At 36.8% G+C, this 25,262-nt stretch overlaps 2 protein-coding genes and 2 long non-coding RNA genes across 8 annotated transcripts; 2 read left to right on the top strand and 2 right to left on the bottom strand.

Moving 5' to 3' along the window:
* LOC107860385 lies at positions 1-10,634 on the top strand. Of its 3 annotated transcripts, XR_007052545.1 has the most exons (6): positions 1-385; positions 526-641; positions 946-1,164; positions 1,746-1,874; positions 5,576-6,479; positions 10,226-10,634. It is a non-coding gene; the product is annotated as an uncharacterized LOC107860385 (long non-coding RNA). The 3 variants fall into 3 exon arrangements; XR_007052546.1 differs by having other exon boundaries at positions 526-1,874; positions 5,576-5,813; positions 5,893-6,479; XR_001671522.2 differs by having other exon boundaries at positions 1-641; positions 946-1,874; positions 5,576-5,813; positions 5,893-6,479.
* LOC107860380 (zinc finger protein CONSTANS-LIKE 2) lies at positions 4,422-23,389 on the bottom strand. 3 transcript variants are annotated; one of them, XM_047407437.1, is made up of 3 exons: positions 22,689-23,389; positions 5,220-5,755; positions 4,422-5,001 (listed from the first exon to the last, which is right to left on the bottom strand). In XM_047407437.1, exons 1-3 carry the CDS (start codon positions 23,224-23,226, stop codon positions 4,645-4,647), a joined length of 1,431 nt encoding a protein of 476 aa, XP_047263393.1. In that variant the 5' UTR covers positions 23,227-23,389; the 3' UTR covers positions 4,422-4,644. The 3 variants fall into 3 exon arrangements, with proteins under 3 accessions (XP_047263393.1, XP_016561207.2, XP_016561206.2); XM_016705721.2 differs by lacking the exon at positions 22,689-23,389 and adding an exon at positions 5,933-6,327; XM_016705720.2 differs by lacking the exons at positions 4,422-5,001; positions 5,220-5,755 and adding exons at positions 20,592-21,130; positions 21,983-22,506 and having other exon boundaries at positions 22,689-23,346.
* LOC107860382 (zinc finger protein CONSTANS-LIKE 2-like) lies at positions 10,779-12,741 on the bottom strand. Its single transcript, XM_016705722.2, has 3 exons — positions 12,411-12,741; positions 11,686-12,230; positions 10,779-11,312 (listed from the first exon to the last, which is right to left on the bottom strand). The coding sequence occupies exons 1-3, from the start codon at positions 12,739-12,741 to the stop codon at positions 10,953-10,955; spliced, it is 1,236 nt and encodes a 411-aa protein (XP_016561208.2). The 3' UTR covers positions 10,779-10,952.
* LOC124896101 lies at positions 12,156-20,450 on the top strand. Its single transcript, XR_007052547.1, has 3 exons — positions 12,156-12,289; positions 12,374-19,012; positions 19,965-20,450. It is a non-coding gene; the product is annotated as an uncharacterized LOC124896101 (long non-coding RNA).
* Positions 23,390-25,262: the final 1,873 nt, after the last annotated feature.

Here is a 25,262-nt window from a genome sequence, read left to right as displayed (position 1 = left end):
CTAAGCTCCCACAAAGTGGGGTCTGGGGAAGGTAAGTGTACGCAGTCCATACCACTACCTCAGAGGTGAGTAAATTTAAAGTGCAAATATTTTAAGAAAAAAAATTATATTTAAATGGTGTCCATTAGTTATGTTCATAACTTTATGAGGAAAGACTACTGGTGTTTGCCTTTTTTACAATCATACTCTTTCTATTTGTTTGGTTAAATTGGTTAGTAAATACATTCCTTCTTCTTGGTTCACAAAATCATTAAACTAGCTTTTTGCGTACTTTTGTTCATAACAGTTAAATGAGGTCTAAACGTCAAATATCAGTATACATATATAATAGCACCTCTCTATAGCATCCACGGAATGCTCAAGCAAATGCTGCCACTATAGCAAGGTTTGCCTATATATGCTTTAAAATATTGGTCTGGATTAGCCTCCGAATGCAAACTTTGACAGTCAACTGACACCATTTAAAATGAGAAATTTTTGTTGAAATCTTACCTACGCTTATGTATGTGCTTCTTTCATTGACAGATTATGAAAAGTAAAAACCAGTAAAATTATCCTTTCAACATGATTTTCCTGTGTCTCCTAGCAGTCAAGGAGTTGACATAAAAGCCTTGGGTACCAAGGTACAAATCCCAACAGAGGTAACACTGCGAGAATTTTTCGCATTTGCCTAAATCTTGGTGGACAAAATTATCTTATACTTGTAGTGGTTGGAGGTAACATGTACCTGGTGACTTAATCAAGCTTACGAGCCTGGATACCATGTGTATATGTGTAAGATATCGACTAACGAACTTGCACAAAATGAGTTGTTCACAGATAATAATAAGATTGATGTATCTGGCTTTGTTGTGTAATCAACCAGCAATGAAGTTTGATATTTTCACATTTAATTAGAAAATCACTGGAAATTGTTTTGTTTCTTTAATAATTTTTTAACCATAGGAATCAAAAGAATTGCCCCATGGTGGATTGCTTGGCATTTGAGTTGTGAAAAAGTGCTGAATCAAGGCAGAGCAGAGTTCGATACGTAAAGTACTGATGGAATAGGAGGGACCTCAAACTTGAAAGGGCTTAGCCATGCTCTGGCTTACTTCTGTGGAACATAATAGGTCCATGACAACTTCAGTGTTCTTGCTGAGATAGAATCTACAAAAGTATAAGGTGCTATATTTTCATTTAAACCTTCTCTTTAGAATATTGTTTAGGATTATCCTCCGGTGCACATTTTGACCCTCTGCTGATACAATCTAAAATGAGGTTTTTTTTTTTTTGAAGTCTTGCCTATGCCTTACGTGTGGGTTTCTTTGGTTCACAACTTCACATAATATGTAAAACAATGACCAGTAAAATTATCTTTAGGTAATTTGGTTTTCTTTTCTTCCTAAAAGTTGAAGAGTTGGGATATCAACTTTGGTAAGGTTTCAAATTCCAGTAGAGACGACATTGCATGAATTCTTTCACTTGCCTAAAGCTTGGTGGGCAGAACAATTTGACACCTGTGCTGATGGGAGTCAAGCATTTTGGACTCCACCTTGTGACAGCATATGCGATATAAGCAGCAAACTTACATGAAATTAGTAAACAGTTTGATATTTTGTTGTCAAATGAATCAGCAAACAGTTTTGTTGTCAAATGAATCAGCAAGCAGTTTGATATTTTCACATTGAATTAGGAAATTACTAAAGGTTATTTTGTTTCTTTAATGATTTTACTGTGCTGGAATCATTAAAATTGCTCTACAGTGGATTGCATGGCTTTTATGAGCTGCAGAAAAAGTGCTGATGTTCAGACAAATGGCAGAGCAGAAATAGATAGCTAAAGTTCCATTGGAATCTGAGGGACCTCAAACTTGAACGCTTAGCTGTGCTCAGGTGACTTAACTGGAACCCACTCTTTTCACTTTTTCTCAGGACTCTACCTCCACAAAAGCAAAAAGTACTACATTGCTTATAAACTATTTGCTTTTAAATGCTGGTTTAGATTAACCTCCAGGTCCTTTGATAGTCAACTGATACTTTTTAAAATGAGACATCTTTGTTGAAGTCCTGAAAAGCAATTGGACATGATTTAAAAGGATGTATAAAACAGTAGAACACCTTGAACTGTTGTTAATCAAATTATATCAACTATCTGGATCAGGAATATTTCAAACAATCTGAGTTGTTTGTCTGTTACTCTGGCCGGGAAAATATTGGCCGTGACACATTCATGAGTATTCTTTTTCTTTGCTAGTGAGTTTTGAGGTGGATAAAGGTTCTTTGTTCAGCGAATAGCAGTGCAGAATTGGATACTAAAAGTACCCAGTGATCAAAATGGACCCAAAAGTGAATGTCCAAGCCATTTTTAAATGAAAGTTTTAGCCACAAAGTTCTTACCTCCTTATACTTTCATCTTATTCCTCAATAAGCTGGAACATTCCTTGTTACTTTTTCAATGATTACTTCACATCAAAAACGGTAAAAGGGCAATATTCCTTCCTTCTGTGTCTTGTTCAATCAGTTGCATATGTTGAAAACCTGATATCAGCTAAGACTGATAAAAGGACATTCTCTTTTATTACCTGTTGAGGCCATGGAATACCTGCTTGTCTTATGCTTCACGGTTTACTGTAACTGGAAGCTGAATGAACTGAATCACATGGACTGCTAAAGATAGATTAGCAATTTGTTAGCCTGCAAACAAGTATGAAGAGATCAGCAAATATCTTTATTGATATTTCTTAGTGGTAAACTGTTTCGGTAGTAAATAGATTAGTGCAGAAATAACTGAGCCAAATAATGGCTGAGAATCTATTAAAGCAACCCCGAGTCATGTCTGTCATCTTTATGGGGCTTGTTTGTAAAGCATCTGTATTAATACTTTTTTCTGTTTTGATTTCTTTTAAACAAAAGTATTCTGCAATTGAACTAGCTGCGCTAGAACTTGTTTATACCAGGGTGATTTCGGATTATGTAGCAATTTGTTAAATGTGCTCATGAGGCATGCATAAATCTCTTGGCTAGATGCATCACAGGCTATGTGCTTTTCGTTGTTCAGGCAGTGCCTAAGTGTAGGTGTGTGCCTAGAAAAACACGGCCAACTAATTGCTTCTTAAAAAGTTTAAGTAATTTATAAGGCCTGTAAGTTCTTTCTTGAAGAGGACGACACTAATCAATAATTATGAAGCAATGTCATATATCACTTGTTAAGAAAACATTTATAGAAAATATGTTAGCAAGTGAAAACATGGTGTTAGAAAATTAGAACAAAGACAATTAGTCAATGAAATTGAAACTTAAATATGCATTTGTGCAATAGAATAAAAAATTTAAAATGTTTTTCAGCTTGATTGACATGTTTTGTATGTTTCAGTTGCAATTATTTTTTCAATCCTTTTGTCCACATAACTGCTTGTGTGTGTTTATTGTTTTTTTTTTCTTTATCTCCATCTTCCTGCACTTTTTTTTTTTTTCAATTTCTTCGTCTCCATCTTTCTTCACTAGCATATATTTTTTTAACTCTTCTTTACAAGGTGCTTATGCAGTACCATTTTCTGCAAAAATATTGAATCACTGCTTTCCTTTTATTGGAGAAGTGGACCTTTTATTCCTTATCTTCAGTGATGGGACATTCATTGTACTGAAGGAGAATCTGGTACAAATACTAGTTGAGAGAGAGGCCCTGAACCAAAAGCAGCTATTGATGAACATTATGTGTCATTCAAAAAGAGTATGTTCCAACAAAAAGATGACCACAGTGGAAAGCAGAAAGCAAAATTGAGCTTCAATTATATTGCACCAGCACATGTTGTTATGATTCCGTGTTCCATGTTTTATTACGGATCTGTGTGCTTTCCTCTGCTTTCCTCTGTTTTATATTACTTATGGGTGCCGTATTTATGTTATGTAATCTGCTTCTGTGCTTTACTATGTGTTTGTGTGGTATCACGTGCCTTGTGCCGGGGGTCTATCGGAAACAGCCTTTCTACTTCATCAGAGGTAGAGGTATGGACTGCGTACATCTTAACCCCCCCAGACCCCACTAGGTGGGAATACACTGGGTTTGTTGTTGTTGTTGTTGTTGTGACATGTTGTTATATACAGCCACTGAGCATCCAGTGGTCGTTGGTACTAGTGCATTTCCCATTACTTGTGGCTGCATTGAGTTCTTTTTTAATGTGAAAAGGTTAACTGCAGTCAATTCTTCTTTTCTTTTTTCTTTTTCCCTTTAGGTATCTAGTATCTATATTTTTGTCGGATAGGTCCACTAAGAAGGCGAACACTCCGTACCAAAAGGTTTCAATTAGCCCGCCAGACCTTTGGTTAAGGATGCAGATTTCTCATTCATTTCACCATGCTCCTTGATATTGCAGTCAATTTTTAGCTTCTTGCAAAACTACTACTTTTGTCTTGTGGTCAATCCCTTTACACCGATGGTCTTTTTGTTTTCTTTTTCCTCAGGAAAATTGTATGTATTGAGTGCAATGTAGTCTACAAGGAAGAACTCCTTTTTTACATATACAACAATGCAGAGAATTTAACATCTCCTCTGTGGAAAACTACTTTAGTACATTCTCATTATTCAATAGCTAGTTCGATTGATAATGATGTAAGATACAGTAGTAATACTAGGTTTAAGGACTTGTAGTTGATCTTTTCATTGTTATGAAGGGACAATTCCATAACTGCTATCTGTCATTAATTGTGTGGAGAGCATCTGGTATACTTCAGCCTCTATGTCTGTTCTTCTTGCAAACCGGCCTTTGATTCTTGGCCTTGTTTCTGCATAGACTTTTCTTGAAGCATACCTTATGGTTTTCTCGAATTTACGGTTCTTCTTCTTCTCTTTGTACCTTAGGACTCTGGCTTCTCTGTCCATTTGAGCAAGATGGGGAGGTATCTGAATTGGATGGCCTGAGTAAAGGTCAATGGACTCTTTTGGAGGTCGTGGGTGGGAGTTTGAATTTTCACTTAGTGCAGATTCTGGGACAACACTTACATCCATCGACGAAATGGAAACCTGAGAATACATCAAGATAAAGAAAACAGAAGTGGTCATTGCTCCGATAAACCATCAGTTAAAAGATAACTACAGTTAATCGCCCATAAAAAGTGAAATCAGTAATCTGAAAAGTGAGGCATAAAAATTTAGATACCAAAAATTTCCTTGGTCCATGAATTTAGTTAAAGTGCATGTTGCCTGAAGTGAGATATATGGATACAGATGATAAAACTTACACTGTGACTCATAGAAGCAGGGTAACCATATCCAGTGTTAGAGTTGTCATACTCCACTCCTAGCTGAAAATTTAGGTGGTGACTTTGTTGTTGTTGCTGTTGGTGGTAGATAATCAGAGATTTTCCCTGTCCATCCTGAACTGGCACAACGCTATCTCCACCATAACTCTTCTGAGGAACTGAGTAAAGTTGCTGCTGCTGATTAACACTGTACTGATCGTTAAATTGATTATCCCCGCCATACTCAGCAAGATCCAAGTAGTCATCCACTACTTCCCCACCAAACAACATCCTACAGTTGTTATTTTGATTGTTGATGTTATTGTTAACATTGTTCTTATTGTTGTTTGTAACAGGAGGATTCAGCAACAACCATGAAGCTGCTTCATCTTCATCTTCTTCATCTATAGTCATATCATCTTCATCTTTAGTCAAACGCAAGAACCCATAATTCTCCGTGCTGTCCCCTCTGGGCTCACCAATTATCATTGAATCATCACCAACGATGTCAACAGCTGGAGGACCATAAAGGGTTCCTGGAAATTGGAAGCGAGACGAATTTTAGAATTTGATTTTGATGATTCAATCTTTAAGGTTCTTGCTACTTTACATTTTTGAAATTATGGTTCAGAAGACATTTATTGAAACAATTGTTAGTTTTTTGTACATGTAGGACTAATTTATGTTCTCTTGTAAATACAAATGGTGGCTACCTGGAATGGGCATAATCGGGACACGGTGGTGACGGCGTGCCAAGGGGTTGGCAGAATGGATGTCAGCGTCGCAGGAGGCACAGAGTGAGGCAGCATCCGCCTTGCAAAGAAAGGCTGCTGGAGCACACTCGCAGGCCTCGCAAACCCACACTCGCTCGTGACGAGAAGCCTCCAGACCTGCTGCATGTATGCGGGCGTCACAGCCCACACACAAATAGGCGGAATCTGCCTGGCAGTAAACGGTACATGCAGCAAAGTGGCAACTGTCACACATCCTTGCCTAGTTGTTGCTGCTGCCATCAAAACCTCCACTTTTCTCCTTTTTCAACATTGAACTAGTTTTGATTTGTTTCTTTTTCTTCTTGTTCTCTATTTTCTGTTGTACTTTGAGTACCGGATTTGAGCAGGTATGCTGTAAACTTATGGGGCACTATGAAATGTGAAGGAGGGAAAATAACAGTATGCAACTACCACGTGGGAAGAGAATCCACTGGTCCACAGCTTCAATGTTCTTGCTAAGATAGAATCTTCTCTTTTCACCTTTATGGTAGGCCTTTTCATCCACAAAATTTAGAAATCTCTACATTGTCTTTTAAACTATATGCTTTAAATTATTGATCTGGATTAGCCTCCAAATGCATTCTTTGTTGAAATCTTGCCTGCGCCAATGTGTGTACTTCTTTCATTCACAGTTTATGAAAAATAATGACCAGTAAAATTATCTCTAGTCAATATGATTTGCTTGTGTTCCTTAGCAGTCAAGGAGTTAGAATAACAACCTTGGACACCAAGGTGCAAATCCCAATAAAGGTGACACTGCTAAAATTTTTCGCATTTGCCTAATTTTCAGTGGACAGAATTATTCGATACTTGTATTGATCGGAGGTAGTCGGTACCTGGTGGCTTAATCAAGCTAAGCAGTCTGGCATCATCATGTGGGTGTCTGGACATATTTGTGTAATCAACAAGTAATGAAGTTTGTTATTTTCACATTTAATTAGAAAATCACTGAAAAATGTTTCGTTTCTTTAATCATACTATACTAAAAGTGGGAACAGCCAAAAAGAAAAACTGAAAAACTAGAATGTCCATCAAATGTTGAATGGCTTTTTCTACCCTTACGTCAAACGCTATTTTCTTAACATTATTGTACAAAAATGTAAATATACAATGTAAGTAGCTGATAAAAGTTACCGCACATTCATGGTATGTAAACAAAAAGGAAAAAAATATTCACATCTGTGATTAAGGCTGCTGAGTTAACTCTTCCATTTCCTCAATGTATGAACTCAAATGCGGAATAATATATGTGCTTTTTTTTTACATGCATACAATAGTTTATTAGTACGATATTTACTGTGAGTAATAAAAGAAGAAAAGCAAATGAGATATGAAGAGATATTACTATAAAAAGGCTCAATGATTTTTTAATAGATCTTTTGCCCTAAATAAGTCTAACAAAGACTCGAAATAGAAATGTGTAGGAAAAGAGTTTTTATAAGATTAGTTTAGTACAGAAATTGGTCTCCTTTACTCAAGTCTCTTACCTCTAATTCACTTTTCTTACATTCTCATCTTAAAAGTTTAAGAAATCCAGTTTCAACATTTTCTCCAACTCCAAAGATGGATGTGCCTATAGAACATAGGAACACTATTATGAAAATATTTTTGTTAATTTTCACTAAATATTCCCTTAAGTTAATTAAAAGTTCTGATGCAAATAAATTTGCAGGGGATATCATTTTAGGGAATTGAAATAACTTAGATATATTTAAAAGAGTAAAATTTGCTAGCTGAAATAAATTTATACCAAGTATGGAATTTTGTTTAACAAAAGTAATGAAAGAACTTAAACCTTAAAGATGCGTTTTCCTTTTTATTTTGAGTACGAAACTGTAGATCGTTTGATCCTCTCACAAAAATGATGGGCTTAAAACCAATAGTGTTCTCCTTCTTAAGGCTTCATTTATAATGAAACACATCTTTTATATATTAATAAAATTTGTTAGTTTTGAAAAGATTAGTTCTCATTGATATGAGATTCACGCGCAACAAACGTGCCCAAAAACTAGTAATGTTATAACCATAGAATCACAAGAATTGCTTCATGGTGGATTGCATGGCGTTTATAAGTGGTGGAGAAAGTGCTGAGGCTCAGCAAATAGCAGAGCAGAAATAGATAGCTAAAGTCCCCTCGGAATCTGAGGGACCAAAACTTGAAAGGCTTAGCTGTGCTCAGGTGACTTAAGTGGAACCTACTTTTTTCACTTTTTATCAGGACTCTACCTCCACAAAAGTAGAAAGTGCTACATTTTTCTCTTAAAAAAATATATTCTTTTAAATGCTGATTTAGATTAGCCTCCAAGTCCTTTGAGAGTCAATTGATACTTGAAAAATGATACATCTTTGTTGAAGTCGTGAAAAGTAATTGGACATTATTTAAAAGGAAGTATAAGATAGTAGAGCACCTTGAATATCCTGTTGTCTGGATGACGAATATCTCAAACAATCTGAGTTATTTGTCCATTATTCTGGGCGTGAATAATATTGGTAGTGACACATTGATGAGTATTCTTTTCCTTTGCTAGTGGGTTGTGAGGTGGATAAAAGTTCCTCTGTTCAACAAATAGCAGCGCAGAATAGGATACTAAAAGTACTTAATGATCAGAAAGGACCTAAAAGTGGACGTCCAAGCCATTCTTGGATGAAATTTCTTAGCCACAAAGTTCTTAGATCCACTTTCATTTTATTCCACGATAAGCTGGAAATTGCCTTGTTACTTTTTCAATTACTTCACATCAAAAAAGGTAAAAGTGCAATATGCTTTATTTTCTGCATCTTGTTCAATCAGTTGCATATGTTGAGTCCCTGGTATCAGCTCAACACTGATAACAGGATATTGTGTTTTGATTACTGATACTGTTGGGGCCATGGAATACCTCCTCGTTCTATGCCTCACGGTTTACTGTGATTGGAAATCCAATGAACAGGATCATATGGATTGCTAAAGATAGATGAGCAATTTATGTAGCTGTGGTAACTTGTTAATACAAGGGTGATGTTGGGTTGTGTAGAAATTGTTAAAAGCACGAATATGGCATGCATAAACCTCGAAGCTAGATGCATTGTAGGCTAGGTGCTTTGGCTGCTTAGGCAGTGCGTAAGGGTAAGGTGTGTGCCTAGAAAGACAGTCAACTAATTGCTTCTTAATAAGTTTTAGTAATTTATAAGGCATGTAAGTCTTGTTTTAAAGAGGGTGACACTAAACAATAATTATGAAGCAACAACAACAAACCCAGTGTAATCCCATAAGTGGGGTTTGGGGAGGGTAAGATGTACACAACCTTTCGCCTACCTTGCATAGGGTAGAGAAGTTGTTTCCAGTTGAGGAAACCCCCTTCCTTTATCCGCTCTTGGGACCGACAGTATGAACGAGCTCACACAGGTAGAAGTTAAAGAGCGAATAAATATAAAGCAAAGTCAATAAAACAATATGGAAAAAGTGTTAGTGATTAAAAACAGGGAGTTAGAAACTTAGTGGACAAAGTTAGTCAATAAAACACTTTATCAAGGACAATTGGTCAATAAAATTGAATTAGAAACTTAATTTTGTATCTTTACACTGAACTAAAAGATTTTAAATGATCTTGAACTTGGTCAAAATGTTTTATTCTTCATATATGTTTCACTTGCAATTTTTTTCTCAGTTCCTTTGTCCATATAATGGCTTATTTGTGGTTATTTTATTTTTATTTCTTCATCTCCATCTTCCTTCAGTAATGTGTGCTTTTTAATCATTCTTTCCACTTAAAACCCGATCATAGCCTGGGGTGACACTTCTTCCCTTTGGCTTTTGACAACACCATTCTGTTGCAGGAACAAGAGCAGCATCTAATAATATTCATACTGCCATGTTTTTTGGTTGATCATATATAAATAATTAATGAAGCAAAGAACACTTTAGATCTCAAGCTTGGAGGATCACTTTAGTAGTTCATTGTCTTGATGCACTTTCCACTTTTAAGTTTCAGTAAAGGTGAACGCAAAATACAGATGATTGGTGTTAGATATTTTCGTTCGCTTAATTGAATAGTTTAATCCATCTATCCCAATTCCTTCCCCTTTTATCACCTTTAATTTTCTTTTCTCAACTGACTAAAGTGCTTCTTCTTTAATAGCTGTATTTTAGCGGTTTTTGGGATATCTTGTACCTACATCCTTCATTACGACTAAAATTTTTGATGATCATAGCAGTATTTTGCTTACATGGTGCTTATGGACTGACATTTTTAGGCAAAAATATTGAACCAGTGCTTTCCTATCGTTGGAGGGGTGGACCTTTTATTCGTTATCTTCAGTGATGGGGATTTCGTTGTACACAAGGAGAATCTGGGAAAAACACTAGTTGAGACTTGAGAGAGAGGCCCTGGACCCAAAGCAGCTATTGATGAAAGATGACCACAGTGGAAAGCAGAAAGCAGAACTGAGCTTCAATTATATTGCACCAGCACTCTGTGTCAAATACAGCCAATGAGCACCCAAAGGTCGTTGGTAATAGGGCTTTTACCATAACTTGTGGCTGCATTGAGTTCTTTATAATGTGGAAAAGTTAAATGTAGTCAATTCTTCTTTTCTTTTCCTTTTTTCCCTTTAGGCATCCTGTATCTGAATGTTGCCAAAAGGTGATTTCTCATCCTTTCAACCTTACTCCTTGATACTGCAGTCAATTCTTTGTTTCTTGCAGAGCTAGTACTTTTTGTCTTGTTGGACCAATCCCTTTACACTGGAGGGGGTCCTTGTTTGCTTTCTCCTCTGAAAAATGTACGTATTGACTGCAACATGGTCTACAAGGAAGAACTTTCTTTTGCATATACAACAATAGAGACGTTAATAAATTCTCTTTGGAAAACTACTTTATTACTGTTCTGATTATTCAATAGCTACTTGGATCAATAATGATGTAAGAGACACAATAGCAATACTAGGTTTAGGGACTTGTGTTATCTTCTCTTTGTTGCATTCAGAATGAAGGGACGATTCTATAACTGCTGTCTGTCATTAATTGTGTGGAGAACATCTGGTCTACTTCAGCCTCTACGTCTGTTCTCTTTGCGAATCGACCTTTGATTCTTGGTCTTGTTTCTGCATAAGCTTTTCTTGAAGCATATCTTATGGTTTTCTCGAATTTACGGTTCTTTTTCTTCTCTCTGTACCTTATGACTCTGGCTTCTCTGTCCATTGGAGTAAGCTGGGGAGGTATCTGAATTGGAGGGCCTGAGTAATGGTCAATGGTCTTTTTTGGAACTCGTGGGTGGGAGTTTGAAGTTTCACTTAGTGCAGATTCTGGGACAACACTGACATCTACTGACGAATTGGAAACCTGAGAATACATCAAGGTAAAGAAAACAAAAGGGGTCATCGCTCTGATTAACCATCACTTAAAAGATAACTACAGTTGATCGTTCATAAAAACTGAAATCAGTAATCTGAAAAATTAGGCATCAAAATTTAGATCCATAAAAATTTCCTTGGTCCATTCAAGAAAACAGACTAGACTACAGGATTTTGTCTTGATGATCAGCACATAAAATGACAGCAACATCAGTATGTCCAAAGAAAGCCAATGGCAAAGCAGAAAAGGTGAGGATTCTAAGACAGCTCATAAATTTTTTTTGAGAAGGAAGACAACTCATAAATTGAAAATGCTTATAGCTTGAATTGAGATGTATAGATAAAAAGTGAAGAAAACATACACTGTGACTCAAAGAAGCAGGATAACCATATCCAGTGTTAAATCTGTCATACTCTGTTCCCAGCTGAAAATTCAGGTGATGACTTTGTTGTTGTTGTTGTTGTTGCTGTTGGTGATAAAGAATCAGAGATTTTCGCTGTCCGTCCTGAACTGGCACAACGCTATCTCCACCATAACTCTTCGGAGGAGCAGAGTAATGTTGTTGCTGCTGATTAACACTGTACTGATCATTAAATTGACAGTCCCCTCCATATTCCGCAAGATCTAAGTAGTCATCGACTACTTCCCCACCAAACAACATCCCATAGTTGTTATTTTGATTGTTGTTGGTATTGCTAACATTGTTCTTGTTGTTGTTCTTAACAGGAAGATTAAGCAACAACCATGAAGGTGCTTCATCTTCATCTTCTTCATCTATCATTGTATCATCTGCATCTTGAGTCAAACTCAAGAAACCATCATCCTCCGTGCATTCCCCTGTGGTCCCCCCAATCATCATAGAACCACCGCCAACGGTGTCAACAGCTGGAGGACCAGAAAGTGTTCCTGGAGATTGGAATCACAGACAAATTTAAAATTTAAGTTTGATGGGTTCAATTTTTAAGGTTTTTATTATTTAACATGTTACTCTTTTGAAATTATTGTTTAGAAGACTTATTTATTGAATTTTTGGTGTTTTTATAATGTAGGAGTATATATGTTCTGTGTGAAAAAAATGGTGGCTACCTGGAATGGGCATAATTGGGACACAGTGATGAAGATGCGCCAAGGGGTTGGCGGACTGGATGTCAGCGTCACAGGAGGCACAAAATGAGGCAGCATCTGCCTTGCAAAGAAAGGCTGCAGGAGCATGCTCCAAGGCCTCACAAACCCAGACACGCTTGTGACGAGAAGCCACCAGACTTGCTGCATGTATGCCGGCGTCACAGCCCGTACACAAATAGGCGGAATCTGCCCAACAGTAAACAGTAGATGCAGCAGAATGGCAACTGTCACACATCCTTGCCCAGTTGTTGCTGCTGCCATCAAAACCCCCACTATTCTCCTTTTTAAACATTGAACTAATTTTGACTTAACCTTTTTCTTTCTTATTGCTTTCTATTTTCTGCTGTACTGCAAATACTGAAGGTGTGCTGTAGACTTATGGGGCACTGTGATATGTGAAGGAGAAGGAGGGAAATAACAGATGCAACTACCAAGTGGGAAGAGCATCCACGAGCGACACGTGGCTTAGAGTTGATGGGTAGGAAAAATTGTTTCATTATCTTGTGGTGGCTGGTGATTCTGATGAGGCCAGATGGTGGGGTCAGGCAACAAGGAGGTTGAAACAAGTGGGTCCAGGGGCCTTTGGCTCTTTGGATCAATCGAGGTGGGAGAGCTTTGTCCAAGAGAATGCATTTTAAGGGGAGACTACACTGACACACTATGGTATGATATTAAAAAATTCGGCCCAATTTTGGTTTTAAAAATACTATGTCAATATCATATCAAATTAATTTGGTATCATTTGGTATTTTTTTTAGTTCGGTTTTAGCATGTTGCGGTGTGTTAGTCGGTAATCACAGTTTATTTGTCTTCGGCTTACATATACTCATATAAAAGAGGATTATGATTTCAGATTTTCAAGAAACATCTCAAATATATCTACTAACACCTTATACATGTAGAGATATTGAAAAGAAATTACAATCATTTCTTTTTGTTAATGAATTACATAAAAAGTACATTTCAATTAAGATAGAGTGTCATTCAAAGTTTCAACGTCTGTTAAGTTGCTCTTGCCTTTTTTGAATTGGCTATGCTGAAAGTGAGATCGTTTTGTTCTACCGCTTAGTAGCAACACTCTTTCTACCGGCCGGCTTGGCTTAGAAAGAGAAGTAGCATTTTACAAACAACGTACTAATGCTAGATTATATTTGTTAGTATTTTAATAATGTATATGAATTGAAGGGGAGCCTTGGAGTAACTGGTAAAGTTGCTTCCATGTGACCAGGAGGTCACGGGTTCAAGCCTTGGAAACAGCCTCTGGCAGAAATGTAAGGTAAGACTGCGTACGATACACCCTTGTGGTGGGGTCCTTCCCCGGACACCGCGCATAGTGGTAGCTTTAGTGCACCAAATTGCCCTTTTTTTTAATTTGGTATTTCAATAATTTTTCCATAAATACTGAATACGGTACCAATTACCCATTCTTTAAAAATATATACCAAATATCATAATACAAAAACTGCGGGATCAAAAATTTCAGATTTGATATCTGACGTACAATACCAACCCCTAGTCACTGTAAGTATTGAAGTTAAATCGGTGCAAATTGCACAATGGCATATACAAGATTCTATATAAATAGTATCGGTCTATTGTTGGGTTTTTTGTAGCATGAATGAGAAATGAAGAGGTGTTTCCCTGAAGAGACTCAAGGAGAAATAATGCAATTTGAGCTGTCTTTTCACATTGAATAGGTTGTGATTTTTCCGATAAGGCACAATAGCACTTGTTCATACTACCCTTCGCTGGCAATAAATTCAGAGGACTAGCCCCAGTTATGGACATGAATTTCTGCACTTCTACATATTTTCTGACAAACAAAATTGAGCCTTTGTGTGGTTCATGACTATCTTCAAGTTCGACGAAGTTATTGGGATTTGAGATACCGCTACTCCAACACCTCAGGTACAATGAGGGGATTAAATATCTTAATGATACACAATGAACGATCTTTTCACATTGAATGGGTTGTGACTTTTCCGATAAGGCACAATAGCACTTGTTAACAATACCCTTCGTTGGCAATAAATTCAAAGGACTAGCCCCAGTTATGGACATTGAATTTCTGCACTTCTACTTATTTTCTTACAAACAAAATTGAGCCTTTGTGTGGTTCATGTCCATCTTCAAGTTCTATGAAGTTATTGGCATTTGAGATACCACTACTCCAACACCTCAGGTACAATGAGGGGACTAAATTCCTTAAGTATACACCATGAATATTGTGGGCTCAATAATTACAGTTCTGTATTTTTCATTAAATTGCTTTTCAGATTATTTCGTATATTTTGGTTTACTGTTTTGAACATATGTTACTAACAGCTACTGTTAGGGTTTAACTTATAAGTGTACCTGAATTTGATACGTGATGGTTTCCAGGATTTAGTTCTTATGCTGAATATGTTTTCTTTTGATAAAGAATACAAGTTTACTATGGGTACACATATTTTTAGAAATGATATATATAAAGGGCCAAATGCATATTAGGTAGAGCAGTGTCATCCGACACCGATTTGTCAAAATTTTGTTACTAAATACACATATACAATAAATTTGAAATGCTTAGTCAATTTTACCTCTTAATGCTACTGTTGGATAAAATCGATGATATGGCATGAAAGAATCTTTGTCGTGTGGCTGTCAACCAGATCAAAAAAGTAATGATGTAAAGCAAATAGCATTGCAGAAATAGATACATAAAGTCCTAAGGAATTTATGAGCTGTGTAAAAAGTGCTGAGTTTCAGGCATTCATCGAATGGAAGAGAAGAAATAGGTACTAAAGTGCCATGGATCAAGAGGGACCTCAAACTTGAAAGGCTTAGCAAGGCTCTGGTGACTTCTGTGGGACATACAGGTCCACAATTTCAATGTTCTTGCTGAGGTAGAATCTACTCTTTTCACCTTTATGGTAGGACTCTTCACCCACAGAAGTTTACAAACTCTACATTGTCTTTTAACTATATGCTTTAATATATTGGTCTGCATTGGCCTCTGAATGCATTCGACAGTCAACTGATACAATCTAAGATGAAACATTTTATTAAAATCTTGCCTACGCCTATGTGTGCACTTCCTTCGTTCACAGATTATGAAAATTAATGGACGGTAAAATCATCTTTAGTCAATTTGATTTGCTTGTGTCCCTTACTGTCGAGGAGTTGGAATAACAACCTTGGGTACCAAGGTACAAATCCTAACAGAGGTGGCAGTACGTGATTTTTTCGCATCTCCCTAAATCTCGGTAGAAAAAAATGTCTGATACTTGTGCTGGTTGGACATAACAGGCACCTGGTGACTTAATCAAGTTGCGTAGCCTGGCATCACCACATAAAGCACAATTGCGACTAGTAAACTAGCACAAAATTTAGTTGTTCACTGACAACAATAAGATTGTTGTATCTGGACATTGCTGTGTAGTCAACCAGCAAGGAAATTTGATATTTTCACATTTAATTAGAAAATCACTGAAAATTGTTTTGTTTTAGTTAATAATTTGTTATAAGTAAATCACAAGAATTGCTCCATGGTGGATGGCTTGGCATTTATGAACTATGGAAAAAGTGGTGAGGCGCAGCAAATGGCAGAGCAGAAATAGATAGCTAAAGTTCCATTGGAATCTGAGGGACCTCAAACTTAAAAGGCTTAGCTGTGCTCAGGTGACTTATGTGTAACCTACTCTTTTCACTTTTTCTCAGGACTTTACCTCCAAAAATACTAAGTTATAAGCATAGGAATCAGAAGAATTGCTCCATGGTGGATTGCTTGGCATTTAAGAGCTGTCAAAAAAGTGCTGAGGCTCAACAAATGTCAGAGAAGAAATAGATACGTAAAGTACCCATGAATAGGTGGGACCTCAAACTTGAGGCTTAGCCATACTCTGGTTACTTCTGTGGAACATAACTGCAGGTCCAGGATAACTCCAATGTTCTTGCTGAGATAGAATCTACTCTTTTCCCTTTTTCTTAAGACTCTTGATCCACAAAAGTATAAAGTAAAGTGCTACTGTCTTTTAAACCATATCTAAGAATAGTGGTCCCTTTTGCCGGGGGTACTGCATTTCACCGATGCAGGTTCAGTTATCCTGGACGACAGACTTCTACGTTAACGGCTTGCACGTTTATCTTCCAGGTGCAAACTATGACCCTCAACTGATACTATCTAAAATGAGGTGTTTTTATTGAATTCTTGCTTAAGCCTTATGTGTGGGATTATTTGGTCATAACTTAACTTTATACGTTAAACAGCGACCAATAAAATTATCTTTAGCTAAGTTGAAGAGTTGGGATAACAACCTTGGGAACTAAGGTTCAAATTCCAGCAGAGACGCCATTACACAAAATTTTCCAATTTTCTTAAATCTTGATGGGTGAATAATTTTGACGTCCATGCTGGTGGGAAGTAGCGAGGGAATCGAGCTCCTTCGGTGGAAAAATTACATTGTATATACAAGGTTAAATTATTTTTTTATATATATATAGTGGATGTTGAATTCCTTGGCTTCCTTGTGTATTTATTTCTTCTTACTTTTGAACCCTCTTAGTGGAAATCCTAGCTGAGCCACTAAGTTGAGCATTTTGAACATCATTTTTTTTTTGTGTGTGTATATATGATATAATCTCAAGCAGAAATCTTGCACGAAATTAGTTGTTCACAGAAGAAATAAGATTACTATATCTGGATTTTGTTGTGGAATCAACCAGCAATGCAGTTTGATGTTTTCAAATTGAATTAGGAAACCGCTTACGGTTGTTTTGTTGCTTTAATAATTTTATTGCATTAGAATAACTAGAATTGCTCCATGGTGGATTGCTTGGCTTTTATGAGCTGGGGAAAAAGTGCTGATGTTCAGCAAATGGCATCGCAGAAATAGATAGCTAAAGTAACCACGGAATCGGAGGGACCTGATCCAACTTGAAAGGCTCAGGAATAACTCAAACAATCTAAGTTGTTTGTCCGTTTCTCTGGGAGGGAATAATATTGGCCGTGACACATTGATGATTATTCCTTTTCCTTGCTAGTGAGTTGTGAGGTGGTTAAAGGTTCTTCTACTCAACGAATAGCAGTGCAGAATTGGATACTAAAAGTACCCAATTACCAAAAAGGACCTAAAAGTGAACGTCTAAGGCAATCTTGGATGAAATTCCTTAGCCACAAAGTTTTTACCTCCTTACACTTTCATCTTATTCCTCAATAAGCCGGAACGTTAATTTTTCAATGACTGCTTCACATCAAAAAAGTTAATTTTTCAATGACTGCTTCACATCAAAAAAGGTAAAAATGCAATATGTTTTCCTTCTGCGTCGTATTCAATCTATTGCATATGTTGAAAACCTGGTATCAGCTCAAGACTAATAAAAGGACGCGTTTTGATTACTAATGCTATTGAGACCATGGAATACCTCCTCGTATTATGTTTCATGATTTACTGTGACTGGAAATCCAGTGAACTGGATCACATGGATTGCTAAAGATAGATAAGCAACCTATTAGCCGTGCAGACAAGTATGAAGATATCAGCAATTATGTTATTGATGGTATTTCTTAGTGGTAAACTGTTTTGGTAAATAGAATAGTGCAGAAATAACTGACCCAAATAATATTTGTCGTGACACATTGATAAGTATTCTTTTTCTTTGCTAGTGAGTTGCGAGGTGGATAAAGGTTCTTCTGCTCAACAAATAGCAGTGCAGAATTGGATACTAAAAGTACCCAATGATCAAAAAGGACCTAAAAGTGAGCGTCCAAGCCATTCTTGGATAAAATTTCTTAGCCACAAAGTTCTTACCTCTTTAAACTTTTCTCTTATTCCTCGATAAGCTGGAACTTGCCTTCTTATGGTTTCAGTGAATATTTCACATTAATAAAGGTAAAAGTGCTATATGCTTTCCTTCTGTTTAAGACTGATAAAAGGACTTTTTTTTTTGGATAACCTTGGTGTCTGGGCCATCTTGCGCGCATCTCGATTAATTTCATGGGATACCTGCCACCTCCCACCAGTAATATGTACCTGGTAACTCTGTCCACCAAGGTTAGAACAGATGGTGAAAATACAATGAATTGGATCACATTGTCTTTTGATTATTTAAACTGTTGAGGCCATGGAATACCTCCTCGTCTTGTGCTTCACTGTTTAGTTTGATTGGAAATCCAATGAATTAGATCACAGGGGTTGCTAAAGATAGATTATCAAATTTTGAGCCTACAAACAAGTATGACGAGATTAGCAATTATCTTTATTGATATTTTTTATTGGTAAACTGTTTTGGTAGTAAATAGAGTAGTGCAGAAATAACTGGGCCAAATAAGTCATGTCTACTTGATGTAGAAGGTACATATTTTGGGGCTTGTTTGTAAAGCAGTTGTATAAACACCTTTTTCCTTTTGATTTCTGTTAAACAAAAGTATTCTGCAGATTCTGCGATGGAACTAGCTGCAGGAACTTGTTAATACCAGGGTGGTGTTGGATTATGTGGCAGTTTGTTAAAAGCTCTCATGAGGCATGCATAAACCTCGAAGCTAGATGCATTGCAGGCTTGGTGCTCTGTGTTGATTAGGCAGTGTAAGTTGTGTGCCTTAGAAAGACAGCCATTTAATTGCTTCTTAATAAGTTTTAAGTAATTTATAATGCCTGTAAGTTTTACGTTGAAGTGGGCAAGCTAAAAAATGATTATAAAGCAAAGTGATATATCACTTGTTAAGAAAACATTATGGAAAAATATTGTGATTAAAAACAGTTAGTCAGAGACAGCAGATCAAAATAGTCAATAAAATAATTATCATAGAAAATTAATCAATTAAATTGAATTAGAAACTTAAATTTTGCCGCTTTGCAACACAATAAAAAATTTTAAAATGATTTTGAACTTGATTGACATGTCTTTATTATGTTTCTCTTGCAATTTTATTCTCAATTCCTTTGTCCATATAATTGCTTGTTTGTGTTTATTTTTAAATCTACTTCTTCATCTTCATCTCCTTCATTAACGCGTGCTTTTTAGTTGTACGTTGCTCTTAAAACCCAAACATACCCTGGTTACTTTTCTTCCCTTTTGCTTTTGACGACAACATTTTGTTTAAGGAACTAGAGCCTAGTGGAATCCAGTAATGTTCTTACTGCCAAGTGTTTTAAGTTTATTATACCATATAAACAATTAAAAAATAGATGAAACATAGAACACTTTAGATTCCAAGATAGGAGGATCACTTTAGTAGTTGATTGACTTGATGCACTTTCCACTAAAGTTTCAATAAAGGTGAAGGTAAAATACAGATGATTGGTCTTAGAGATTGTATCAGCTTACTCATAGTTTTATCCATCTATCTGATGTCCTTCCCCTTACTTATTCCGCCTTTAATTTCTTTCCAAATCTGACCAAGTGCATCTTCTATTTCTTGAGGAAATTACCTATTTCCTTGCTTATTACAAATTACAAGCCGTATTTTAGCTGTTTTAGGGATATTGTGCACCTTGATTCTGGCATTACAACTAAAACTTTTGATGATCATAGCAGTATTTTGCTTATGAGGTGCTTATGGAGTATCATTTTCTGCAAAAGTATTGCATCAGTGCTTTCCTTGGAGAAGTGGACCTTTTATTCTTTATCTTCAGTGATGGAACATTCATTATACTGAAGGAGAATCTGGACCAAAAGCAGCTATTGAAGAATATTATGTGTCATTCCTAAAGAGTATGTTCAAACAAAAAGATGACAGTGGAAAGCAGAAAGCAAAACTGAGCTTCAATCATATTGCACCAGCACACAATGTCATACCACTGAGCATCCAGAGGTCGTCGGTAATAGCGCTTTTCTCGTTACTTGTGGCTGCACTGAGTTCGTTTTTGATGTGAAAAAGTTAACTGCAGTCGATTCTTCCTTTCTCTTTTCTTTTTCCTTTTAGGCATCCAGTATCTATATATGTGTCTGGTAGGTCCACTAAGGAGGTAACTGTTTCGTACTAAAAGGTTTTCCATCAACGTGAGACCTCTGGTTAAGGTTTTTCACACCCCTGATACTTCAGTCAATTTTTTTGCTTCTTGCAGAACTAGTACTTTTTGTCTTGTTGGGTCAATCCCTCTACACCGGAGGGGCTTTTTTTACTTCCCCAGAAAAATTGTACGTATTGACTGCAACACAGTCTACAAGGAAGAACTCTTTTTACATATACAACAATGAAGAGAATTTAATAAATCCTTTGCGGAGAACTACTGTAGTACATTTCTCATTATTCAATACCTAGTTAGATCAATAATGATGTAAGAGATACAATATTAATACTAAGGTTTAGGGACTTGTAGCTGATCTTCTCTTGGTTGCATTCAGAATGAAGGGACAATTCCATAACTGGTATCTGCCATTAATTGTGTGGAGAACATCTGGTCTACTTCAGCCTCTACGTCTGTTCTCTTTGCGAATCGACCTTTGATTCTTGGCCTTGTTTCTGCATAGGCTTTTCTTGAAGCATACCTTATGGTTTTCTCAAATTTGCGATTCTTCTTCTTTTCTCTATACCTCAGGACTCTGGTTTCTCTGTCCGTTGGAGTAAGCTGGGGAGGTACCTGAATTGGATTTGCTGAGAACAGATCAATGGTTCCTTTTGGAGGTCGTGGGTGGGAGTTTGAAGTTTCACTTAATGCAGATTCTGGAACAACACTGACATCCATCGACGAAATGGAAACCTGATGATACATCCAGATAACAATAACATAGGTGGTCATCTTCCCGATTCATGTATCACTTAAAAGATAATTATAGTTAATTGTCCATAAAAAGTGAAATTAGTAAATATGAAAAATAAGGCAGGATATTTCCTGCTGCAACATTTAAATTACATTAAAGTATAATTTTTTTATTAATATTAACATATATAAATTAGATCCATAAAATTTTCCTTGGTCCGTTCAAGAAAACAGACTAGCGAGAGTATAAGATTTATCCTAAGGATCGGCCCATGAAACAAGAGCAACATCTGTGCAGGATGTCGTTGATTAACAACATAAATGTAGTAACCTTATGTTGAATCAAAAGTGTCAAAACAAGGCCAATGGAAAAGCGGAAAAGGTAAAGATTCTTTAAAATATCCACCCTTGTGGATAAACTTTATCAAAAGAATCTTTAGAACAGAGTTATATTTTGTTTGGTATTTATTCTGATAACACAGGGTTAAAAAGCTGAACAGTTACATATGTTGAATAGGAGAGTTTAAGTACTATAGTTCATGTATAACTCGAATGTAAAGGAAAATTGCCAAGAATTACTAATTACATACTCCTATTATTTCAGTGACAAGAAGAGTGAAGAAGAATCGAAACATCTTTGCTGATTTTGGAAAGAAGCTTTTAGAAAAGAGCAGGGAATCTTCTTTAAAGGCATGTAAAGGTAACCATAGTAGCAAATGGGCGCCTAAAATGACAAATCCTCTGTTGAAAAAGCACGAATTGCTGGAAAAATTAATTCAAAAGCAACACAGAATGTTTTAAAAAATTGAATTTACACGGAGTAGTATCTTCGTAAGGCAAAAGAAAACTCACACTGTGACTCAAAGAAGCAGGGTAACCATATCCTGTGTTAGAATTGTCATACTCCATTCCCAGCTGAAAATTCAGGTGATGACTTTTTTGTTGTTGTTGTTGTTGCTGTTGGTGGTAAAGAATCAGAGATTTTCGCTGTCCGTCCTGAACTGGCACAACGCTATCTCCACCATAACTCTTTTGAGGAACAGAGTAATGTAGTTGCTGCTGATTAACACTGTACTTATCGTTGAATTGATTATCCCCTCCATACTCCGCAAGATCTAAGTAGTCATCCACTACTTCCTCACCAAACAACATCCCATAGTTATTTTCATTGTTGTTCTTATTGTTGTTCTTAACAGGTGGATTCAGTAACAACCATGAAGCTGCTTCATCTTCATCTTCTTCATCTATAGTCGTATCATCCGCATCTTGAGTTAAACTCAAGAAGCCATCATCCTCCGTGCCTTCCCCTGTGGTTCCACCAATCATCATAGAACCACCGCCAACAGTGTCAACAGCTGGAGGACCATAAAGGGTTCCTGGGAATTGGAATCAGAGACAAAACAGAATTTAAGTTTGCTGGTTCAGTTTTTAAAGTTCATGCTACTTATTTAACGCGTTGCATTTTTGAAATTATGGTTCAGAAGTCTTATTTATTGAATTTTTTTTACATGTAGGAGTAAATTTTATGTTCTGTGGTTAAAAAAGAAATGGTGGCTACCTGGAATGGGCATAATTGGGACACGGTGGTGACGGCGTGCCAAGGGGTTTGCAGAATGGATGTCAGCGTCGCAGGAGGCACAGAGTGAAGCAGCATCTGCCTTGCAAAGAAAGGCTGCAGGGGCACGTTCACAGGCCTCGCAAACCCACACACGCTCGTGACGAGAAGCCACGACACTTGCTGCATGTATGCGTGCATCGCAGCCCGCACACAAATAGGCGGAATCCGCCCGGCAGTAAACAGTACATGCAGCAGAATGGCAACTGTCACACACCCTTGCCCAGTTGTTGCTACTGCCATCAAAACCCCCACTATTCTCCTTTTTCAACATTGAACTAATTGCGACTCTCTTAACCTTTTCCTTCTTATTGCTCTCTATTTTCTGTTGTGAGTTGAGCAAGGTATGCTGTAGACTTATGAGGCAGTGTGAAATATGAAGGGGGAAGGAGGGAAAATAACAGCAGGCAACTACCAAATGGGAAGAGAATCCACGAGCGACACGTGGCGTAGAGTTAATGGGTAGGAAAAGTTTTTTCATTATCTTGTGGTGTCTGATGATTCTTGTTGGGCCCAGATGGTGGGGTCAGGCAACAAGGAGGTTGAAACAAGTGGGTCCAGGGGCCTTTGGCTTTTGGAATCAATTGAGGTGGGAGAACTTTGTCCAAGAGATTGCCTTTTAGGGGTAGACTATACTGAGTTACTGACACACTTCTCATTGATTAGCAGGTGTCACTGTAGGTATCCATGTGTGTGTATGTACACATACTGCCCTTACATTGGTGCATAGTGGCGTATACAAGATTTTGTACATATAGTTACATGGATTGGTGCATAGTGGCGTATACAAGATTTTGTACATTTAGTATTGGCCTATTATTACAGTTCAACTCATAAGTATATTAGAGTTTGAGACGTGATGATTTTAATGATTTATTTCTTGATAATCAATTCCCTCAATCTGAGTATATCCCTTTGCAACAAGACGGGCCTTATAACGCTCAATCATTTTTGTATTTTATTTTATAAATCCATTTACATCCAATGGGTTTCTGACCAACAGGGAGTAGAACTAAGCTCCAAGTCTTATTTTGTTTTGATGCTTCTAATTTTGCATTCATGGCTTCTCGCCAATATGGATCAAGAATAGCCTGAGCATATGAAACAGGCTCTGTGTGACCTGTAATGTTAGCTAAAAAAGTACAATGTGCTGAAGATATACGAGAGTAAGAAAGAAAATGAGAGAGAGGATATCGAGTATCTATTTTTGCACTTGACACAGTAGAAGAATGATTGGATTGAGTTGGTAATATGTAGTCTTTATGCCATTCGGGAGTTTTTCCCATTCGGGAGTTTTTCTTAGACGAGTAGATTGCCTTAAAAGAGGAGATGAAGGAACTACAACATCCGAAGTGACTGAAATAGGTTCAAGAGAGTCATTTGATGTTGGATTTTGAACAAGTTGGTTGGATTCATCTGAAGTGGATGGACTATCATCTGCTAAAATTTCATATTGGGTAGGATTGTTTGAAACATCCTCTGTAATTATGAGTTCATGAGATTCTACTCTCTCATTGGGTTGAGGCTGAGAAGATGGGTCCTATTTTATAAAAGACGAGGAGAAGACAAATCATCAATTATGCTAGAAGACGATTGAGGTGGCAATAAAGTCAAAGTTGGTGTAACTGGACTAAATGGAAAGTTAGTTTCAGAAAATTTGACATCACGACTTACAAAAAATTGTTTTGTTTCCAGGTCATAAAGTTTGTAACCTTTTTGACCAGTAGGATAACCAACAAAGACACAATGTTTAGCTCGGGAATTAAATTTCTGTTTATGTTGGACAACAGTAGCATAGCACAAACAACCAAAAACTTTTAGATGACTAAGTGATGGTGATTTGTGATATAACAACTCATAAGGTGACTTAGAATGTAACAACGGGGTTGGTAATCTGTTAATAATATAGAAAGCAGTCAAAACACATTCACCCCAAAAGGTAATTGGCACGTGAGACTGAAAACGTAAAGCTCGTGCAACATTTAAAATATGATGATGCTTGCGTTCAACTACTCCATTTTGTTGTGGAGTTGAAACACAAGTTCTTTGATATTCGATTCCATGAGAGTGAAAAAAGAATTTCATTGCCTTAAATTCTTTGCCATTGTCTGTCCTAATTTTTTTAACTGAAGCATGAAATTGATTTTTAGTAAATAATATAAAAGATTGCAAAAGATGAGAAGTTTCAGACTTGTATTTCATGAGAAATAGTCAGGTACTTCTTGTAAAATCATCCATGATAGTAAGAAAAAAATGAGCCCCTGAATCTGTAGGTACTCGATGAGGACCCTAAACATCGCAATGTAACAAGTCAAATGGGGCAAGAGTAGATATATTACTTAATGAAAATGCAAGTCGTGTCTATTTAGCCAAAGGACAAACATCACAATTATTATCAAAAGAAATACTACGAGAAGGTACTAATGAAGCAATTAATCTGAGGCGAGAAGATGATGGGTGGCCTAGATGCATGTGCCATAAATCTTTTGGTTGTGAAACTTGATAAGAAATGGGTGG

Source organism: Capsicum annuum, chromosome 2 (genome assembly GCF_002878395.1).
Source record: "Capsicum annuum cultivar UCD-10X-F1 chromosome 2, UCD10Xv1.1, whole genome shotgun sequence".
Lineage (NCBI taxonomy): Eukaryota > Viridiplantae > Streptophyta > Magnoliopsida > Solanales > Solanaceae > Capsicum > Capsicum annuum.
This window is presented reverse-complemented; position numbering and strand designations above follow the sequence as displayed.